The 20,742-nt window shown below is 40.3% G+C and overlaps 2 protein-coding genes across 3 annotated transcripts; both read left to right on the top strand.

Moving 5' to 3' along the window:
- Positions 1-1,316: 1,316 nt before the first annotated feature.
- Positions 1,317-13,927, top strand: METTL17 (methyltransferase like 17). Its single transcript, XM_003755799.3, has 14 exons — positions 1,317-1,438; positions 2,537-2,690; positions 2,781-2,915; positions 4,700-4,781; positions 6,591-6,672; positions 6,827-6,900; positions 7,403-7,497; positions 7,903-7,973; positions 8,361-8,468; positions 12,200-12,268; positions 12,762-12,812; positions 13,027-13,119; positions 13,300-13,484; positions 13,585-13,927. The coding sequence occupies exons 1-14, from the start codon at positions 1,358-1,360 to the stop codon at positions 13,688-13,690; spliced, it is 1,386 nt and encodes a 461-aa protein (XP_003755847.1). The 5' UTR covers positions 1,317-1,357; the 3' UTR covers positions 13,691-13,927.
- A 93-nt stretch (positions 13,928-14,020) lies between these two features.
- Positions 14,021-17,747, top strand: SLC39A2 (solute carrier family 39 member 2). Of its 2 annotated transcripts, none has more exons than XM_003755801.4 (4): positions 14,021-15,259; positions 15,461-15,591; positions 15,766-15,816; positions 16,204-17,747. In XM_003755801.4, exons 1-4 carry the CDS (start codon positions 15,145-15,147, stop codon positions 16,843-16,845), a joined length of 939 nt encoding a protein of 312 aa, XP_003755849.1. In that variant the 5' UTR covers positions 14,021-15,144; the 3' UTR covers positions 16,846-17,747. The 2 variants fall into 2 exon arrangements, with proteins under 2 accessions (XP_003755849.1, XP_031810843.1); XM_031954983.1 differs by having other exon boundaries at positions 15,771-15,816; positions 16,204-16,296.
- Positions 17,748-20,742: the final 2,995 nt, after the last annotated feature.

Genomic DNA, 20,742 nt, shown 5'->3' on the forward strand with positions numbered 1-20,742 from the left:
CTTTAGCACATACTAGGCACTTAACAAATAGGGTAATAAAAAGTTGTATCGAAATAATTTTCTTCCCAATTGGAAAGCAAAAATCACTAGTTAATAAACACAAATTTTACATGGTATACTATTCTGTCCGATTACAATATTAACCACATGAGAATATAGAAATAAATTTGCCACATGTAATTATTTGAGTGAAACATACTATAATTCCATCCTTGAAAGACCAAAAAAAGGGTACATTCTAATCTTTATGGGAGATTTATACATTCATATTCTTGTTACTATATAACTCAAGTTATCTTTATAATTCTCATATTTCAGAAGAGCTGAGAAAATATACCAAAAGCATGCATTGAAAATACAGACTAATACATTAATCTTTTGCAGAAGATTTACTGAAAATAGAGTTATGTATATTATGAATTGCTGGGAGTGAGCAGACTTTGGGAAATTTGAAATTCTCTATGAGACCATCTATAACTATGTAATTCCAGATTTTGTATAAATCAGTTCTTTAAAAATTTACATGCAGTCTTATTTATAAAGTGAATTTTTTTTCCTATAAGGGTTTATATTTCAATTGTGATATTTGATCCTCTAAAATTGTGAAATAAACCTGAATGAAAACACACGTAAAATTTGGTCTTCAAGGTAAATATTTATAAGACCACCTGTCTAATTTTATCAAATATTTTCCCCTCCAAAACCAAAGTTAGTTCTCTTCATTAAAACGAACCACGTTTATTAGCATACTAAGGGGATATGGAAAAGATGCGCGGATTCGGCAATAATTTATGGTTTGGAAATTACACTTCGCAAGAGTATTTTAAAATAGCGTTCTTGTTATTCTGACACGCTTTTGTGACGGAGTGCCTTTTCCTGTACAATTTTGCCTTTCGGATTTATGTTAAATTTGAAGTGGAATACTGAATGACATCATCCTAAGTGATACTTTAACTGCAGAATTTTGTAAACAAACAAACAAACAAACAAAAAAACCCACCAAACAAACAAACAAAAAAAAACAGACTAACTCCCCTATATAATCTCTCAAGAAACAGCAACAGACAAAGCGTCTCCTCCATGAAACTGCAGCACCTACGCGACCCCGTCAGACACTGACCATACTCTCCATTGGTTCAATCTGATACGTATCCATCCTCTTACGAGGGAAAACACTCTTACGTCACTGACTAATTTACATACTGACCGCCTATTGGTGCTTAGAAATCATCTTCCTCTCCTGATTGGTTGAGGACATGTCCCCTCGCTTCTCGGGGATGAGCTTGCCGAGGAAGTGTTAGTGCTTCTGCAGGGTCACAGGCGTTTCAATTTCCTTTTCCGGTTCGCCACAGACGTTATGGCGGCCTCCAGAAGATTGAGATCCCTGCTGCGGCTGGGAAGATGGAGCTGCCAGCCGGCAGGAATCCCATTATCCCGGGTGAGAGCCATTATTCTCCCAGCGCGTTTCCCTGCTTCTGGAAACATCCCTGCTTGGTCACATCGGGGAAGCTCACCGACCCCAGCCCTGTAAATCAATGTATGTTTGGTCACGTGAAGAACTGTCATTCCAGGAAACGAAGAAGAGACAGTTCTATATAGTGATAGAGGGACAGAGACACAAAGAGCGACGCGCAGTAAAAAGCTGGAGACGGGATGTGTGACAGAAAAGGAAAAGGGATAGTGAGAGACAGGAAAGGGAGAAAAAAATAAAAGGATTATGGAAGGCAGGGTGCAAATATGCAAATAACGTGTTTATATTATATGCATATATATGCAATAATATGCAAATAATGTAGGTTTAGAGAAGTCAGAAATGGTGAGGGTGGAGGATTCCCGGGCTAGAGTGGGATGCAAATCGGATGCTGGATTTATTTGCAAGGTTGTTATGGCCTCCTGGCTAGGATCAGCATCTAACCTTACCTATAGTTTACGTAATATGAAACCAAGTAGCCTCCAAATCAGAATTCGTCAATTCTGCTTATTAAAGCCGCCCACGGTAGTCACTTGTTGTTCTGTAGTAGTGTTCTGAATTCTTGTTCAACCTTCCAACTCTTGAAACTCTTTCAGTCTTTGCTGAGGCAAGAGAAACCTCCCTATCCCTGGAGAAGACTCTTGTTCTCAAATAGTAGATTTAGAAGTAGAAGTGATCTTATAGATATTATCTAGTTCAAACCATTGGTTTTACAAATAAAGAAACCACATGAGACTTAAAATTTACCAGTAACAAGTGACAAATGCGGGATTCAAACTCTGATTCTACTGATTGTAAATCTAGCACACCTTCTACCTGCACCATGCTGCTATCCCTGGTCTATCTTCATCCACAACACTCCAAACTTGCAGTTTAGTAAATTCCCCCTTAATTGAATTCTGTCTCAATCTGTGCATTCCCACATTATTTGTTGTGAAGTAAAATAATATACATAAAACATTCTGCAAAATCTTAAAAGTAAAAAAATAAAAAATGAACCATTATTACCCGTATTTCTTCATGCACTAAATTACCTCATTCAGTTTTTCTCTTTCTGGAATTCAGCCACTTACTGACCTGATTCCCAGAGTGTCCCAGGAGAATGATATATTAGATTTCCTGGAGAAGCAACCCCATCGTAAGCATCCAGGCATCTTAAATTTATCCCAAGTGCAGCTGCCACAGGCCCTGGTCACTGCAGCCCAACGTCTCGTGCAGGGTGAGTAATTCCCTTGAACAAGGAAATACGTAGAGAAAAGAAAGAAATCTTCATTTAATTGGTTAACCCCTTTTCATCTCTGGCCCACAGAAAACTCTATACCCAATATAGAGAAACAGGTTCAGACGCTCACCAACTACCTCTGGAGTCGAAAACTTCCTATAGAACCCGAGGAACTTCGAAAAAAAGCAATACAGCTGGAAAATGAACTCCAGCAAGCTACAGGTAAAAGCTAAGATGGGCCAAAGGAAGAAGTCAGGTTAGAATAATTTAGGAAGAGAGCAAAGATTAGTTTTTAAATCAACTTTGCAGACAAATATGTCAATTTTCCAATATGTTTTTGTTGAAATCACTCATAAATATTACTTAACAACTAGAAACTAGATAAAGTAAAAATAATAATACTTGTATTATTTATCAAGAGTTTTCTCTGAAGACTAAATGAGGAAATAATATGTATAAAACACTTTGTAAATGGTAAACACAAAATGTCAGCTATTATTATAAGTAATCTTTGATTCTATTGTGCATTGTATATAAGGATATGCCTAAATTTCCAGTCCATGCCTAGACCTTTCTCTCTAGAATCATCTGGATCAGAAATGATCAGAAAATGTGTTGGACTTTCCCAGGTTGTACCATGGAATGAAATCTCACCCACATACATTCCTCTTATCACATCCTTGACCTAACCTAGATTTGAACTAGCTTCCAGTAGTGCTTTCACACAGATATGACATTATTGATTTCTCAGCATACTTTTCTTCAAGACAAATTTAGAAGGAAGTATCATGACTTCATTCTTGATTTATGACCTGCCTTATATTGTTACTTGACTCATTGTTGAATGAGCAGCTATTTCTTTTTAATTAATTAATTTTATTACCATTATTTCTTCCATTCTTCACACTCCATTATTGAATAATTTTTTTTTAAGTCCTCATGATGACTATGCAGAGCCCAGCAAAACAAATTCCCACATTGACTAAAGGTAAAAATTTATATCTCATTATACATTTTAAGTCCCATCACCTCTGGCAAGTGGTAGGTGATAGATTTCATCTTTCATCCTCTAGATTCATGGTTTATCATTTCATTGGAGTTCTAAAATCTAAAGTTATTTTTCTATACAGTGTTCTTGTCATATAAATGGTTCTAGTTTTCTCACTTCACTATATCAATTCATAAGAATCTTCCCATTTTCCTCTAAAACTGTTCATTTTGTCATAATCATGGCACAATAATATATCCATTATTCATATACTATAACTCGTTTATTGTTGTTCAATTGGATCTGACTCTTGAGAGCTCATTTGAAATTTTTTTGGCAAAGATACTAGAGTAGCTTAATATTTCTTTCTCTGCTCATTTTACAGGTGAGGAACTGAAGCAAACAGGGTTAAGTGCCATGCCTAGGGTTATACAATTTGTGTATGAGGCCACATTTGACCTCAGGAAAGTGAATCTTCCTGATTTCAAATCCGGCACTTTGTCCACTATACCCTCATAGCTACCCATTATTTGTTTAGCTATTCTCTAATAAGTGGTCACTCCTTTAGTTTGTTTGAGATTATGAATAATTATTTATGACAGTACTTGTAAGTAACTTTGTGGAGTGCACTAGATTGCACAGACTCAGAATTAGGAAGAAGTGTTGCAGAAGAGTGAGGAAATTCCTGATCAAAGCAGGTTCCATTATCTTGAATTCCAGACCCCTGGTACTCATCACATTTACACAGAAGCAAAACTGAATTAGTGATAGATATCATAAGAGGCAATGAGGGAAGATGAATTATCAGGGAAAGAATAATGCTCTGGTTAAACCATTATTCTTATGGCACAGAACATGTCTTACATTTTTATGTAACATTTTTCTGTAGGTTTAGAAGCCTCCTGGGTTTTAAGTCCCTGCTGGGGAAAAAAAAAAAATGAGATGAAAGTATTCCCATACTGGTTGCTGAGTTTCATCTTCTGGCTCCTCAACTCTAGTCTTTGCTTTCTCTTCTCAGGATCATTACAGTCAGAGAAACAGCTTCGTGGAGCTGTGTTGAGTACCCTACGCAAAACTATCTACCATTGGCAAAAACTAAGGTAAAGAAATTGCCCCAAAGCAGTATGGGGGAAAGAAGAGAAGAGGTTTGTCTTAAGACCAGGAAAAAAAGAAGCTTTACTCCAAGAAAAAAGATAGGGGCATTAAGGATCAGGAGATCCCTTGATAAACTGGGGGGGGGGGGGGGGGGGGGGGGGGGGGGGGCAGGATTCTGGGCTGAAGCCAAACTGAGGCCTGTTCTGGAAAGAAGGATCATAGGGGGAAGGTTAGGTATCATATTTCTTGCCTTCTCAGTGAGTAAAGCAAGGGCTGGGGGGAAGGAGAGAATTTAGACAGCAAAAAAAAATTTTTTGATTTTTTTTTTTAATGAAATGAATAAATTTAGAGGAAATTAAGACATGTTTTGATGCAGAGCAGAGTAAGCAGAACCAATGGAACAATTTATACAATAACAAAAATAGAAAGAAAAAAAGCTTTTAAAGATTTTAGATCTCTTATCAATGAAAATGGTAAACAGTTCAAAAAGATGATGAAAAACATCTGTTAACCTGACAGAGAAGTGGGAATGGGGGAATTTGTTTTGCTGGACTATAGAACTTTATAGTGAGGGATGTATTATTTTTGTTTTATGGCATTTTGCTCAGTTAGGGGTAGTGGGGGAGACAAATTAATTTTGAAAGATTGTTAATTGAAAGAATAAAAAAAGATCTATTCAGGATTTTTGGGGAAGAGATTGAAGGAAAGGAATGAAAAGTCCTCTTAATATTCTTAGTAGCTTTATCAAGTTAGTTAAATGTAAATTTTGTTACTCCTGTTTAGAACAGAAATTTATGCTCTAAAAATATTTCTATTTCATTCTATTATTGAAAAGACAGACATATGAAGGGTCTTTTTCTGTAGCCTATACCATTTTCTATCTTAACAAAACTGTTTTTGGATTGTTGAGGTTCATTCCTTTACTCATGCAACAAAGAACTATTAAAACTATTGCTCTGTGCTAAGTACTGGTGGGAGGAAGGGAAGAGTTAGAGGGGATTCAAAAGTAAATTAAATACAATTACTAGAGTTATTTATAGGAATTCTAAAATGTGTACAAAATAACTGCAGTGAAAAATATGAATATACTGATAACACAAGAAAGGTACAAATATACTTTGAATTCAGACAAAGAAGAAATAACTACAAGCTGGACAGATCAAAGAAAACTTGATAGAACAGATAGCATTTGAACTAGACCTTGAAGGGGCAGGATTTTAACACTGAACTCAGCAATGGGAGTCTTTGAATGACAAGCTAAAGAGAATAATAATAAGGGTAATAACAGTAACAACTGACATTTATATTGCTTAAAGATTGCATATTGTTGTATACATTCTATCTCATTCATTCTTCACAAAACCCCTATGAAATAGGTACTATCACCAATAGCTAAGGAATCTGAGAGTAAAAAAGGCTAAGTGACTTGCCTAGAGCCACATAGCTAGTAAGTTTCTGAGGTAGAATTTGAATTGAGGTCTACTTTATACCAAATCTAATACACTCTCCTCCTATACTTGGGTGCTTCCCATAGATATCAGTGGGTCATTGTTGAAGGTTTGTGAACATAAAGTGCCATAATGTAAGCTCTGCTTTAGAAAATGAATCTGGAAGCACTGTCTAGGATGAACTAAAATAGAATAGAGGTTAAAAGGTGAGTTAGGAGCTTTGGCAGTAATCCAGGTGAGACATAGTAAAGTTATAACCCAGAGACAAAGGCTATAGGAATTGTAATCATGGAGGCAAGAGATACTGTGAGACTAGGACTCTATAAGATTTGACAAATAATTACACATACCTGGTTTCTTTGGCAGTTATGATGAAAGACTGAGCTTGCTATACATGGCAGCACGACTGGATGGTGGCTTTGCAGCTGTTTCCAGAGCCTTCCATGAGGTAAAGCCCCTTAGTTTCTATTCTAAGACAGGTTCCTGAGATAGCCACAAACTTTCAAAGACCTTACATCTAACCTCTTTCCTAGTCCTACATTCTGAATAATCTCCAGAAAGGCCCCAAGTCATTCCTGGCATCTGTTACTTTGTTTCTTTAGATCCAAGCTCGTGTTCCAGACTTTAAGCCACAAACTTTAATGGATTTTGGCTCAGGCACTGGTTCTGTTACTTGGTGAGTGACTCGAGTTAGCATTAGCTCCACCATTTCCGTCTTCAGGAAACCCAAGACCATTCCAAAGCCAAGAAACTAGTAGATTCTAGAGGAAAATGAAGTTAAAGATTAGGCACTAATGTCACCATTGATATTTTATTTTAATTAATTTCTAGATAGGAGTTTAGGCACATGAAAAGAAAACTTAGAAGCATGGGGAATGGGTCAGAGTTTGGGAAATAAGGACTACATTTAGAAAAGGGAAAAGGAGAGAAATATAACATCAAGGGCAGGATGCTGCGTATCAGTTTCTAGGGTGCTGACATTTTTATGAATCCATTTCCCTCCACAGCCCTCTATCCTCCATCCAGAAGGTGCAGAAAAATTAATAGAAATGATAACATTACTTTTTAACCTTTACCTGATATAGCTTACTAGTATACTTAAGAGAATATGTATTAGCAGTACTCTGTTTAAGAACTCAGTCTCTTAGATGTTTTAAATTGTCCTCCTATCTTCACAGGGCTGCTTATAATACTTGGGGCCATAGTCTTCGTGAATATTTGAATGTGGACAGCTCAGCTCCTATGTTGGCCTTAGCAGAAAGGCTTCTGAAAGGTGAGAATAAGGCAATATAAGCTTGAAATGATCTACAAATAAAAAAGGCAAAGGACTAGGTAGAAGAGGTTGTGATAGAGTGGAGAAGGAAAATTAGATTTCCTATTCCCTTTAAAAAAAAAAAAAAAAAAGATTCTTCCAAAAGATCAGATTTTGTATTTTCATTAGATAAAAGTAAAGGGTAATATTCTTTGCTGAGCTGAGAATGGGCTAGCTGGAGTCAAAATAAGAAAAGGAATCCTTTTTTCTTCCTACTCTTCCCATGCCTTTCCTTCTCCAACCTATCTCATACTTATTTTTTTCTCTTTTTTTCCTCCATTCCTGGAATCTTTATTCTCTATTTAGATGTCCCTTCCCTCCTCAGGTATTGGCACATTTTAACTAATTCTCTTATTTATTCCCTAGGTGGTTTAGATTCTGGGAAACCTCATGTTCCAGGAGTCTTTTTTAGACAGTTTCTCCCAGTTTCACCAAAGGTAAGTGCCAGATTTCCTCAATGTACTGATAGAGAAACAGACAATTGGAAATTTTCAGCATGAAATTCTACATAGAAAATATTTATTTGGAGGCAGCTAGATGGCACAGTGGATAGAGTTCCTGCCCTGAAGTCAGGAGGACCCGAGTTCAAATCTAATCTCAAACACTTAACACTTCCTAGCTGTGATCCTGGGCAAGTCACTTAATCTCAATTGCCTCAGCCAAAAAAAAGAAAGAAAGAAAATATATATTTATATAGAAATTCTTATGGCACAGCCTGAGTATTTGGCAATGGGTGGAAACAAAGCACAAGGGAAGTAGAAATTGGGGAGAGCCTCAGGGATGGAGAGAAGTCTGTCTAAAATGTCCCTTGCCTTGATTTCCAGATACAGTTTGATGTGGTAGTTTCTGCTTTCTCTCTAAGTGAGTTACCCAGCATGGCTGATCGAACTGAAGTCATCCAAACTTTGTGGCGTAAGACAGGCCACTTCCTGGTAAGCTGAGATCTCCCTTCACCTCTCAATAAACCGCTTAAGTTCAACCTCTCTTGTATGAACTATCCCCCATTCTTAAAACACCTTCAATAGACACTACCATACCCACAAGCTTCTCCCTTATTTCTTTTTTTAGCCAAACTCCTTGAAAAAGCTATCTTTATTCATTGTCTTCATTTTTTTTTCCTTTCATTCTCTTCTAAACTCTCTGCAGCTAACTTCCAACCTCATTGCTCAACTGAAATTACTCTTTCAAAAGTAATTAATGAACTTAATTGCCAAATCCCTTTCTTATTCTTTATCCTTCTCAACCTCCCTGCATCACTATTGATCACTCTCTCCTCATGTATATTCTTCTTTCTGGGCTTTCATTACATTGAAATTGTTTCATTTTGTTTCTCAAATTGCTTTGGTCTCCTTTGCTAGAACCCATCTGTAAGAAATCCCTTAACTATTGGTATACTTTAAAGCTCTCCTATGCCCTTTTTTTTTTCTTTGACTGTACTTTTTCTTTTAGTGAACTCATCTACTTTCATGGTTTTAATTATCAGCTTTAAACTGATGACTCCAATTCTATAATTCTACCCGTATTCTCTTGGTTGAGAGCTAGTCTTTTAATAGACTACAACCATTTATTAGTGCTGACTATGTGCCAGACACTGTGATGAGCACTAGGAATACAAATACAGCCTCTGTCCTCAAGGAGCTTACATTTAATTAGGAAAAACAATACATAAAAAAAGAGAAGCTGGAAAAAATTGGAATCAGGGAGGCAGATCATTCATTGGAACAGGACATGGTAGAGAAATTCTGGAGTACAGTCTGGAGAGGGATGAGACATAGCTGTCTTCGGCACCCTTCTTAAATGGAGGTTGTCTGAAGAGCCATCCAATAGGGAGCAGCCCCAGGGATGGAATGGCTCTTCTGCTGCAGAAGAGTTTGGTTTAGCGTCTGAGTGAGAACACTTGCACAGGATTTTCTTTTAAGTCAAAACTTTATTCTTGCCAAAGCAGTCATGGGTAACTAATTGGCAATTAGGCTTGGGGGAGGGGGGAAGGAAGAAAACTTTTATACCAACATTTTGGCTCTAAGCCATGTTAGGAACATTATAGGTTGCTTAAAAAAAAAAAAAAAAAAAATTTCAAACTAACTAGCCAAGGTCTGTTAAAGACAGTTAGTCAAAACAGCAACTTGGTTTCCTGAGTTCAAAAAACATTTTATGCAGCAAATGTTCCTTCTTTGGCCCAGCAAATCTAAGCATACTTGTGTTAGTAATTTTAGAAATGTTTATTTTAGTAATATTCATAAGCTATCAAGGGCCCAGGGTCAGGAGTGGTGTTCTTGGTTGGTTTTCTGGAAGTCTCTGGACCAGCCTTCATTTCAGCTGAGTAATCACCACAAGAATAGCCAGGGATAAAATCCAAATTCTTTATTGCCTGAGGCTCGGCTAGCTTTCTGGAGGCCCTTCAGACTGGCCTTGGTCTCATTGGGGGAAGCAGGAGGACAGGCCAGCAACCATGGTGGTGTGAGATGGAGTGAATCTGTCTCTCCTTGGCTCCAAGAGCTTGAGCTCCTGCCTCCAGTCCTCTGTCTTCTCTGGCTCTGACCCTGGCTGAGTTTGTCCATCTTATATACTCTATTATAATTACATCATCGTGGGTGTGAATCTTGTAGAACTATATTAAGTACTAAGTACACGTACTGAACTGGAGAACTATGAATCACCATGCTAAACTAGATAACAATTGTATTATCAATTCAACTGAGTTAACACTTTGTAAGAATCCTTGTTTCAAGTACAGCATTCTGGCCCATAATAGTCAGCATTCAACAAGTCCTCTACGCTTCCAATGCGTAAAATTCCAGGGTTATCCAGGACATTTATCACCAATATCTATGGACATTTCAACCTGGATTCACTATAGACCTCTCAAACCTAACGGGCCCAAAACTGAACTCACATTGTTTCTGTCAAGAGTACCACCCTGCACCATAGAGAGACATCATGGCATAGTGGGAAAGAGCTGACTGCCATTTATAACCTCAGTAATCTCTTTGCCTGTAAATGAAAGATTTGGAGGAGATGGCATCTAACATCTCTTCCATGTCTCTATAGTTTTTTGGTCCTTCAAGTCACCCAGGTTCACATCTTCCACATAATCTTCAACTCCTGTAACTTACCACTATCCCAAACACCCACACACACCCACACACACATACACACACATCCAGTCAGCTGCCAGATCTTGTTCAGTCTATATCTCAACATCTGTTCTGTTTCCTCCACTCACACAACCAACACCATTAGTTGCCCCATGCCTGAAATGACCTCTCTCTCCTATTTAAGATTCTCCAGTTGTTTCAGAAAGAAGTTCAAGTACCATTTTATATGTGACATGCTATCTTTCCTGATTTCCCAGATGCTAGTGCCTTCCCAATATCAACTCATGTCTCTTATTTATATATTTTGTATATACTTATATGGCTACCTGTTGGTTGTCCCTGCTAAACTGTAAACTACTTGGGAGCAAGGGTATTTTTCATTTTTGTCTTTGTATCCCTACTGTCTAATTCTTAATAAAGTCTTGTTGATTAATCCTCCCTTTTTCTCCTATTTCTTCTGCATAGTTTTTTTTAAGAAGCTAAGAATGTGCAAGAAATATTTGTTTATTTTTTATATATAAATAATGAAAACAATACACATATACATAGAAACAAACTATTATAATTAATCAATCAATAAATATGTGTCAAGTACCTACTATGTGCTAGATCCTATCTTACACATTGGAAATAAATCACAAAGATGATAAAGTCGCTGCCCTCAAAAAGTTTATATTCTTCTGGAGGTATATGACACATTTACAAATGAGTAAACAAAGAAATATTGGATCTCTATGTCTCTATCATCTATATTTATATCACCTCTGTCTTTATCTCTTTTTCTATCCATGTTGATTAACAAAAGAACACTACATAAAGGATGAAGAAAGCTCTGTGATATAGCAGTTTCTTAGTTTTAGCCTCCAGGAAGCTTTACCTGATAAAGATGGTTTGCTTTTTAATAAATATATTTACTTGTATCTTTCGTATTTATATTGACTAAATTTACCTCCTATATCCTTTCTCCTTCCAGAAAAACAATCCATATAACAGAATATTTTTAATTGCTTTTTACTTTCAAAACACATACAAAGATGGTTTTCAACATTCACCCTTGCAAAACCTTGTTACAAATTTTTCTTGTACCCTTATCTACTAGATAGCAAGATCCAACATGTGTTAACTATGTGCAATTCTTCTATACATTTTTCCACATTTATCATCCTGCTTAGTTTTTAATGCTTTTATGGTCTTTGATGCTTTCTCTTTTGTGGTCTCTATTCTTCCCCTTACCTTCTTAGAATAACTGGAATGGGGTGTTTAGGGCAGGGGGCAGGAGAGGGGAGAGGTGGAAGAAGGGGGTTTGTTTGCTTTATTTTTTGGATTAGGATTTTGTTTGTTGTTATTGAGGCAGTTGGAGTTGTGACTTGTCTAGGATCACACAGCTAGTAAGTGTTAAGTAACATTTGAACACAGATCCTCCTTACTCCAGAGCCAGAGTAATATCCACTTTGCCATCTAGCTGCCCCTAGAATGAGGTTTTTACCTTTGCCTCTTCCAGTAAAACTTCTTTCATTGATACCTCTAGTGCTTTGGATCTTCTATTCATCTTCCATTTTTTTCCACAGGTTTTGATAGAGAATGGAACAAAAACTGGACACCGTCTCCTCATGGATGCAAGGGACCTAGTCCTTAAAGTAAGGTTCTTCTCTACTCCATCCTGCTTCTTCAGAACTGACATTCCCTTGAAAACTGAGAGCGCTCAATGATATGTTGAAGCTGACTCTCATTTGACAAAGCATATTGTCCTGGATCAGAATGATTATCCATCTGAGAAGCGAGTAAACCAAGGATTGTAGATTTCTGAAGCACAAAGGGTATAGGAGCTAGTATATCAATGGGCACTTTAGTGACCCCAAATCACACTAGACTGCACAGTATCATGGTTTTAAAAGTTAGATTTTGCCAATAAGTGTATGAGAGTGACTTGATCATACCATCCTATACATTGAGTTATACTGTCTTCCCCAAGCTTCAGGTGTACCATGCCTGGTATTAGTTACCTAGATTGACATAGATTGAATATCTAATGACTGATGAAGGATTGGTTAAGGACCTTTAAATGGGGAAATACAGTGACTGAACTGTGAGAGAGTCTTTCAACCACTGATACATATTTTTGGGCTTCAGGGACCAGAGAAATCTCCCTTAGACCATCGACCTGGACATGTCTTCGCTCCAGTAAGTATTCTTCCTTGAGTGAACTGGTAGAATTAGTTTTGGGTTCAACTATGGCTAGGAAAAATTAAAGAAGGAAAATTAACCTCTTATTTTATGCTACCTTCCATCTGTTTACCTTATCTATATTCATAGTTCCACTGTCTTTATAATTCTCCAGTTCCTAATTCACTGTCTTCTAGTTTCTTTGACCTTTGTTACTTCTTTTTTTTCACAGTGCCCCCATGAACTTCCTTGCCCCAAGCTATCTACTTCTCCAACCCAGGCCTGCAGCTTTTCCCAAGCATACAACACCATTCCTTTTAGCTGGGTAAGCATGTTGCTACAGAGTGGGATAAGGGGATACATGAAATAAGAGTTAAGGTGAGGGACCAAATGACCTGGTCTGTGGAAGGAAAAAGGGTTTGGGGCGTCAGGCCTGAAAATAAGAGGTCTTACTTATTTTTAACCTTTTCCCACCTTCTTTCCATATGGTTCACTATGGCCTCAGAACCATACTCATAAGGAGGAGAAGTTCTCTCTAGTGATCCTAAGCCGGAGCTTTCCAGAAGAGAATCATCGATTGGCCCGTGTCACCCAGCCTGTCCTTAAACGGCCACGCCACGTACATTGTCACTTGTGTTGCCCTGATGGCCATCTCCAACATGTTGTGGTTACTGCTCGACGACATGGCAGGTACATGGAACATGAGGAATTGGGGAAGAAAGGATATACTACTCACATGTATGTTGAAGGGGAAGCTATACCAGAGTCTCTCTCTTTTTCTTCTTCATAGACACTTATATCGCTGTGCTCGTGCTAGTAGCTGGGGAGATCGCTTGCCTTTTACCACTTCACCTGAGCTTCCTCCATCCCCTGTTCAAGATCCTTCTGACAATTGACAAGAGAGCTTAAGAGTAGTTGGCTGGACACCTCCCAGCTTTTATCCTTGCCAAATATGAAGCTTTGTGGGGATTCATGATAGGGGTACCACATACCCTCTAACTTTTGAATTGAATTAAATGTTATTTTTTAAATAGAAAAAAAAAAATTAGTGTTGTGATTCTTAACAAAAAAGTATTCAGGGTTTCCTTCCCTGAAGTTTTGATTTATCATGGTAATAAAATTTAATTCCAGGGCTTTTTTGTATTCTCACTTAGTCCTTAGCCCCTCCTAATATTGCCCCTTATATAAGAATCTCTACTCCCTTAGGGAAACCTGGTTGGGAGTAGTGGGAAAACTAGGTGACAAGAACCACCTCCAGTTCCTCCGAAAACTGGCTCAACAGGTCTCAATGTGGCTATGCAGGTAACCTGCCTAGGGAAACCAACAATCACCTATCCTGTCCCTTCTCCCCTTTAACTTTCTCCCATTGCCCCTCCTAAGGTTCTTCAGTCTAATCAGAGCTTTCCTTAGCTGTCTCACTTAGACTTAAACCCAAACTATGAGTCAGGACTGAATGCTTTTTCAAGGTCTACTCCACCGTACTCCAAGCTAGTACATTTTACTCTTGTTGGTTAATATCTCCATTAGCCCTTAATAATGTATTGATTAAGTCTTGGGCCAACTATTCCATTTACCTTTAGGTTATAACTACTTAGATAACCTTAACTCCCCTCAAAGCACTTGTTGGGCACAGGAAGAGACAGGGATATTGTTAATGCAGTGGCCCCATAGATCTTGTATTCTTTCCCCCAAAAAAATAAAAACAGTTTTAATTCTATACTGAAAGTTCTTTGTTGGGATTGCAGGTAAGGGGGCTCACCTTCTGAGTTCCCACAGCATGGCAAAAGGGAAAGTCCTAGTCCTACCTGCTTTTGCCCCAGCTGGCCCCAAATCCCCTCTGAAAGGGTGCAGTTCAGGTGTCAGTCTACAAAGCAGGGGGTTGAGTAAAAAAATATGGATGTTTTGGATTGAGTGTCCTAAGCAAGGAAGGGCCAGGCTTTTGTCCCCAGAGAGAAGGGAAAGGGGCTCCACAACCATCACAGAGCATGCCGTCTCCCATCAGGCTCACCCCAGAGGTGAGCTCACATGGCTCTTTGTCAGCCTAAGGATTAGTCAGCCACGAGGAGGAGGAGAGACACACAGCTCTGGGCTGTGTCTGGCAGGGAGGCTGGAGTTTCTGGTTACCGAGCTGAAGAGGGGTGAGGCTGGGGAGGGGCCCTGTTGGAGGGTGGGGGGAAGCCAGAGGCAGAGTCCCAAGCAGAGGCAGACATCTGCCTGAGCAGAGGCAGCACACGTCAGCCACGACCATTGCCCACTGGAACCAGGTGAACGAACACAGCAGCTTTGAACACTTCTGCTCTGAAGACCTACTCTACCACCCTGGGGACTCTACTCAACCTCCACCCCAGGGATGGAGCCACTTGTGGGTGTAAAAATTGGCTGCCTGCTAGCCTTGCTGGCTCTCACTGTGTTCTGTGGCATTATTCCTATCTGCTTCAAATGGTTCCGGATCCACGCAGCCACAGGTATAGTTGTTTGTCCTGCTAGCATAAGCCCCTGTTCCCACCTCAACCCTTCCTTTCACTTTGGGCCCTATCTTGCCTCTACTTCCAATCCTGAACCTCAGATTCTCTGCAGCCAGACCCACATTCTCTAGCCATCTGCCTGCTTGCCTTGAATAGCCAGCTAAAAAATGTCCTCCGCTGTTTGCCCCTTTGCCTTGGCAGGGAAGCACCGCCGGGTCCTCAGCCTCCTGGGTTGTGTGTCAGCAGGGGTGTTTCTGGGAGCAGGGCTTATGCACATGACGGCAGAGGCCCTGGAGGGCATTGATTCAGAGATCCAGAATTACATCCTGCAGGTGAGGGGCTGGGATGCTGAACTACCCAGGATGTGTGGGACCTGAGGGAGGAACAAAAGCGAGTTTACGGAAAGGACAGAACTGGGGGACATGACACTTTAAGGAAAGTGGAACCAGAGCAGCACCCCAGGAGCTTGATCCTTTCCTTTCTAATTCATGCTCTCTCCTTCCCAGAATAGGACAGGAAGCGAGGGAAATTTTTCTGACACCACTGATTCAACTGAGGTGAGTGACCCCCCCTCCAGGCCTCAGCTGAGGAGTCAGGGGAGCCTTTCCCCATTCAGGCCTCTCTTGGGAGTATGTGAGGCATGCTGAGCATTCCTTCTGTCCCCCAGCTGGTGTTCCAGCCGCAAACTTTAAATAAAGGTCCATCCCATACATCGGGCCCCAGGGGACATGTGTCCCCCTCTTTATGGCCCTGTTCTCTGGACACATTCCTGCCCCTTTTCCCGTGATTGACTCTCTTTTCTTCAGATCTTCTTTTCCCCTCTTTTATCCCCATGTCTTACACCACCCTCACGCCCACATTTCTTGTCCACCACACTTTCTTCCAACCATTCCCTTTTCTCCCGCTTCTTTCTTTAGTCACCTAATGATCCTTTCTCACCCTAGGTGGATTATCCATTTGGGGAGCTCATCATCTCCCTAGGCTTCTTCTTGGTTTTCCTGTTGGAGTCACTGGCGCTGCAGTGGGGCCCTAGCAGTACCAGGGGGTCAAAGACACATGCAGAGGAATGGGGTGGGCCTCCTGGGGCCCACTCCTTAAGCCTGCACAGCCACGGATCCCCACCACCCCCCTCTCAGGGCCCTTTTAGGGCACTGGTTCTCTTGCTTTCACTCTCCTTTCACTCAGTGTTTGAGGGGCTAGCTGTGGGGCTGCAATCCTCAGTACCGGCTGTGCTGCAGCTCTGCCTGGCAGTTCTGGCACACAAGGGACTAGTGGTGTTTGGAGTGGGGCTTCGATTGGTGCAAACCGGCACAGGGCCACGATGGGCCCTGATCTCCATCCTGGCATTGGCCCTCATGTCCCCCCTTGGCGTAGCTTTGGGGATGGCTGTGGCTGGGGGAGACCCTGAAGGAGGAAGGGCCTTAGCCCAGGCCGTGTTAGAAGGTGTGGCGGCTGGCACTTTCCTCTATGTGACCTTCTTAGAAATTCTTCCCCGTGAACTGGCTGCCCCTGAGTCCCCTCTTGCTAAATGGGGCTGTGTGGCTGCTGGTTTTACCTTCATGGCCATTATTGCCATCTGGGCATGAAGTGTCCCCCTACTCTGAGAGACCATCCTTCCCCACATAACTAGCCTGAGCAAACATCCCCTGCTCCGAGTTGGCCCCAGGCCTGGGACATTCTTACTAAGCCTCAGTGGCAGGCATCCAGCACCATCCTCATAGCTGGATTCTGAGCTTCCTTTGCTAGGTCTTTGTTTGGGTCACCCCGCTCTGAGATAGCAGAGAACTTGGGGTAGGGGGCAGCAGAGAAAGGGAGGACAGCAAGATGAAGATGGAGCCTTTCTGCCTGCTGCCCCAGACTTGGAGACCGCACTATTGGGGATACTGTGTGTCAATAAACGTCAGTCCTCTGTCCACCTTGTCTTAGCCGTTCTGTTTCTGACTTCCCTACTTGGTATGAGGGCAAGCTGATGGGACAGGGACGGGAAAGTGGGACAGGACAGCAGGGCAAGAGCTCTGCCTGTGTCGGGCCCTAGCCTTGTCACTACAAGTTGGCAGATGAAGCTGGTGGTGGAGGGATGGATTTCTGGGATTCCAGGCATCCCCGGCCTCCTTCCTTCTCTCTTCATTGGTGCTGGCAACAGAGAAGGGCTGAACAGAACCTAGAGACCCTCTCCCACCCACTCCTTATAAGTCAGCACACTCGGAGTTTCTCACACTGGGCCTTGTGTTCTCTAAGCCCAGGCCCCTTTACTGCTGCTCGTGCTGAAGAATTAAGATACGGTGTGTTTAGGGAAGGAAGAAAGGCGCCAGATAAGTGCCTGGATCAGCCCAGGCTCAGCCTTAGCCTTCACTCCACCTCCAGTGCTGTCCCTGCACCCCTCCCCCAGACTGTTTGCTTTACATCTTGAATCTCCCGGGCCAGTGAACAAACTAGTTTCTCTAGGATTAGGAAGGGGAAAGATTGTGATGCTTTTTGTGGGGGTACTCAAATGGAGATCTAGAGTTTAGATGAAAAGTCTAGGGAAATGAGTATGTGCAGTCTCCCACCTCGATTTTCATGATTGGAGAATAAGGGAAGAGGAAGATCTGCTCTTATCTGGTTTCTTATCTCCTGCTCGTCCTGTTTCCCTTAATACTACATAAATCATTCAGACTTGTGAATAAACCTAATCCTAATATCAGAGGTCAGGCTTTAGAAAATATCTTACAAAGGTAATTAACTCCTACAGCCTTAGTTCTAACTTCTTCCTGTCTCCCCACTCCCCCCCCCCCCCCTTTAACTTCAGTGACCTTATTCTTTGTACACGGGGGAGTTGAGAGTACGCCTAGGAACTGGATTGTTTTGAAGCCAGATGACTTTGCAGTAGAGCTAGAGAATCGTGTTTCTGGGTCACTGATCAATGTGAAGCAATGGGAAGTAAGGGCAGGGTTCTTCAGGCATGACTAGTAATACCTTTCTTTTTTCCAGAATCTTTTCTAACCCAAAGTGCCACTATTTTCTTCCTCATTATTATGTCCTCATCCTTGGGGTTCTTTCCATTCTGAGGAATCTAGGAATCATCTTAATTCTGAAATATGCTTTCTCTAGAGCCAAAATAATAGGGAATAAACTTTCTGGAGATAGAAACAACTGGACTTATGTAAAGGGAATGGGATTGTAGGGAGGCAATCTACTTTTCATTTTCCCCCAACAATAATGGGAAAGGAGAAATTGAAGACTTACAGATACTAAAAATGTAGAGAAAGAAAAGTATAGTATATTATTGAGTTAGAAATGTCAAAAACATTCTAATGAAAATATAGGCATAAGGAATAATCTAATAACAGAGGTTGAAAAAATATAAATAAATATAAACCTCTTATCCTAGAAAGAGGAAAGAATCTAAGATCTAGATCCCATCTGAAATAAGGTATAGGAGAAAAAAAAATCAATGTTCATCCAAAGTTACTGAAGACAGATAGCCACAGATTGTGTTATAAAGTGGTTCTAAGGAACAGGAAGGTTTGAGTCACTGAAAGTTTTTAAAGGCCCCAAATAATCAACTAGGGGGAACAGTGAAAGATCTAAAAGATGAAGTTTAAATAGAAGAGAGGACAACAAGATGTACATTTTAAGGCTATTTAAAACCAATATCTTACATTTCCCATTCCCCCTTTTTTAAAAGCCAACAGTTTTTCCTAAAGATGTAACCACTGTCTGAGTTTTAATTATAAATATCACCCTTGGAAGAGACTTCAGTTGTAATCTAATACAATTTTCTCATCACCAAAACCCTTTACAACATACCCAGTAAACAGGTATCTAACTTCCACTTAAAGTCTTCCAATTGGTAAAGGGGTGAAGGAGGAACCATTACCACCTAAGTCAGCCTATTAGGAAGTTTTTCTTTATCTCAATCCTAAATGTACCATTCTACAATCTTCTAATGCTATAATTCTAAGTTTCCTCTTATTAACCCTATGAAGACTATGATTTTAAAACCAGATCCCGGAAGATGAATTTTTAAGTTCACCTCTTTTCTGTTACCTAAGTTTAGAACTCTGAAGCTTTGCACTATAGAAACCTTCTACCTGTTGGAAAAAAAGGGTTGGATGTAATAGGAAATACAGGCAATTAAAAAGGGGAGTAATAAGTGAAGAAAGAATGAAAGACCACTCTTCAAAGAACTAAACAATGAGAACAGTAACATTTTTGAGCAAGGCCAAAAAATATAATCGAGTGGACACAAATTGAGAAAACAAACAAACAAGTAAGGAAAAAAATAAGGACGTGGACACTATGAAGCAATTCATAAATATTGATACAAGAAACTATTTGGCTGAAAATAGTCCCACATCATCTCCACCTGATTTTGGTTTGTTTCTATCTGATAAGAACAGAAATACAGTGAACTTCCAGGATAGCTATTGATAAAACACCTAGGATAGAACACCCCTGCCATAACTGAAATCTTGTGTCAAAGAGATAAGCAGAAGGAATTCAAGATCCCTGGAGCTGTTAAGTCAGTTCTGGAGTCGTAATAGCTAACCCATGGCTTTATACATCTAGCCAGATGGGGATTCTATGATTTCCTATCTTGAGAATTGACACTCCTGGCCCAAGTACTTCTCACTGCTAACCTTTTGTGGAGTTTTTTCTAGTGTCTAATCTCTTGTACTGGAAATCTATTCTTTCTTTGTAAAAGTGTCCTCCAGAGAATTATCTTCAGAGATTTCCAACTTTGTGGGCTTTAGGTCTCATCCAGTCTTTCTTTTGGTTGAATCTAATTTGTTCGTTCCTTTTCCCTCTCCCCATTCATCCTTTAAGCGGCTTTCCTTTTTCCCATTGCTCCCATTCTTTCTCTTTCTACTTTCTTGGACCTTCTCCCTGCAGTTTAAGAAGTCCAAAGACTCACAGAGAGAGATCAGGAATCTAAGTCTGGACACACTTGGATTGTAATAGAATTGTAATAGAAGATGAGGGACTAAAAAAACTAAAAGTACAACCACTCTAAGGGGCCTGCTATGGTTCTTTGGATCTACAGTGAATCTCCATGATATCCACCATGAGCCATTCTAAGTTCTTTCCCCTCATCTTTCAAGCTCTGATCCTGAAAATCAACAGTTTGCTTTCAGATCACAGCAAAAAAAAAAAAAAAATCTAGGCAGGAGGGGAAAGGATATAAGCTAGAGAGAGGGAGGTAAAATGGTACTGAGCTAGGATCCAAGGTTAAATTGCCAAATCGACCACAAGAGGGCAATGTGATTCCATAATCTGAATCTGGCAGAGCAGAAAGCAGTCTTAACTGGCCTGGGCTGAGGTCATCCTGTTCCCATACCTGGCAGGAAGCCAGGCCAGACAGATGTGAATCCTTTGTGCTAAGAGAGTCTTAGTGGAAGTACATTCCCATCCATCATGTCCCCTTGGGCCACTTTCTAACAGGCAGGAAAAGGCCCACAGATAGACTATCATCCTCATTTATGAAGACTAGAAATAAGTCT

The sequence above is a fragment of the Sarcophilus harrisii genome, chromosome 2 (genome assembly GCF_902635505.1).
Source record: "Sarcophilus harrisii chromosome 2, mSarHar1.11, whole genome shotgun sequence".
In the NCBI taxonomy this organism is placed as follows: Eukaryota; Metazoa; Chordata; class Mammalia; order Dasyuromorphia; family Dasyuridae; genus Sarcophilus; species Sarcophilus harrisii.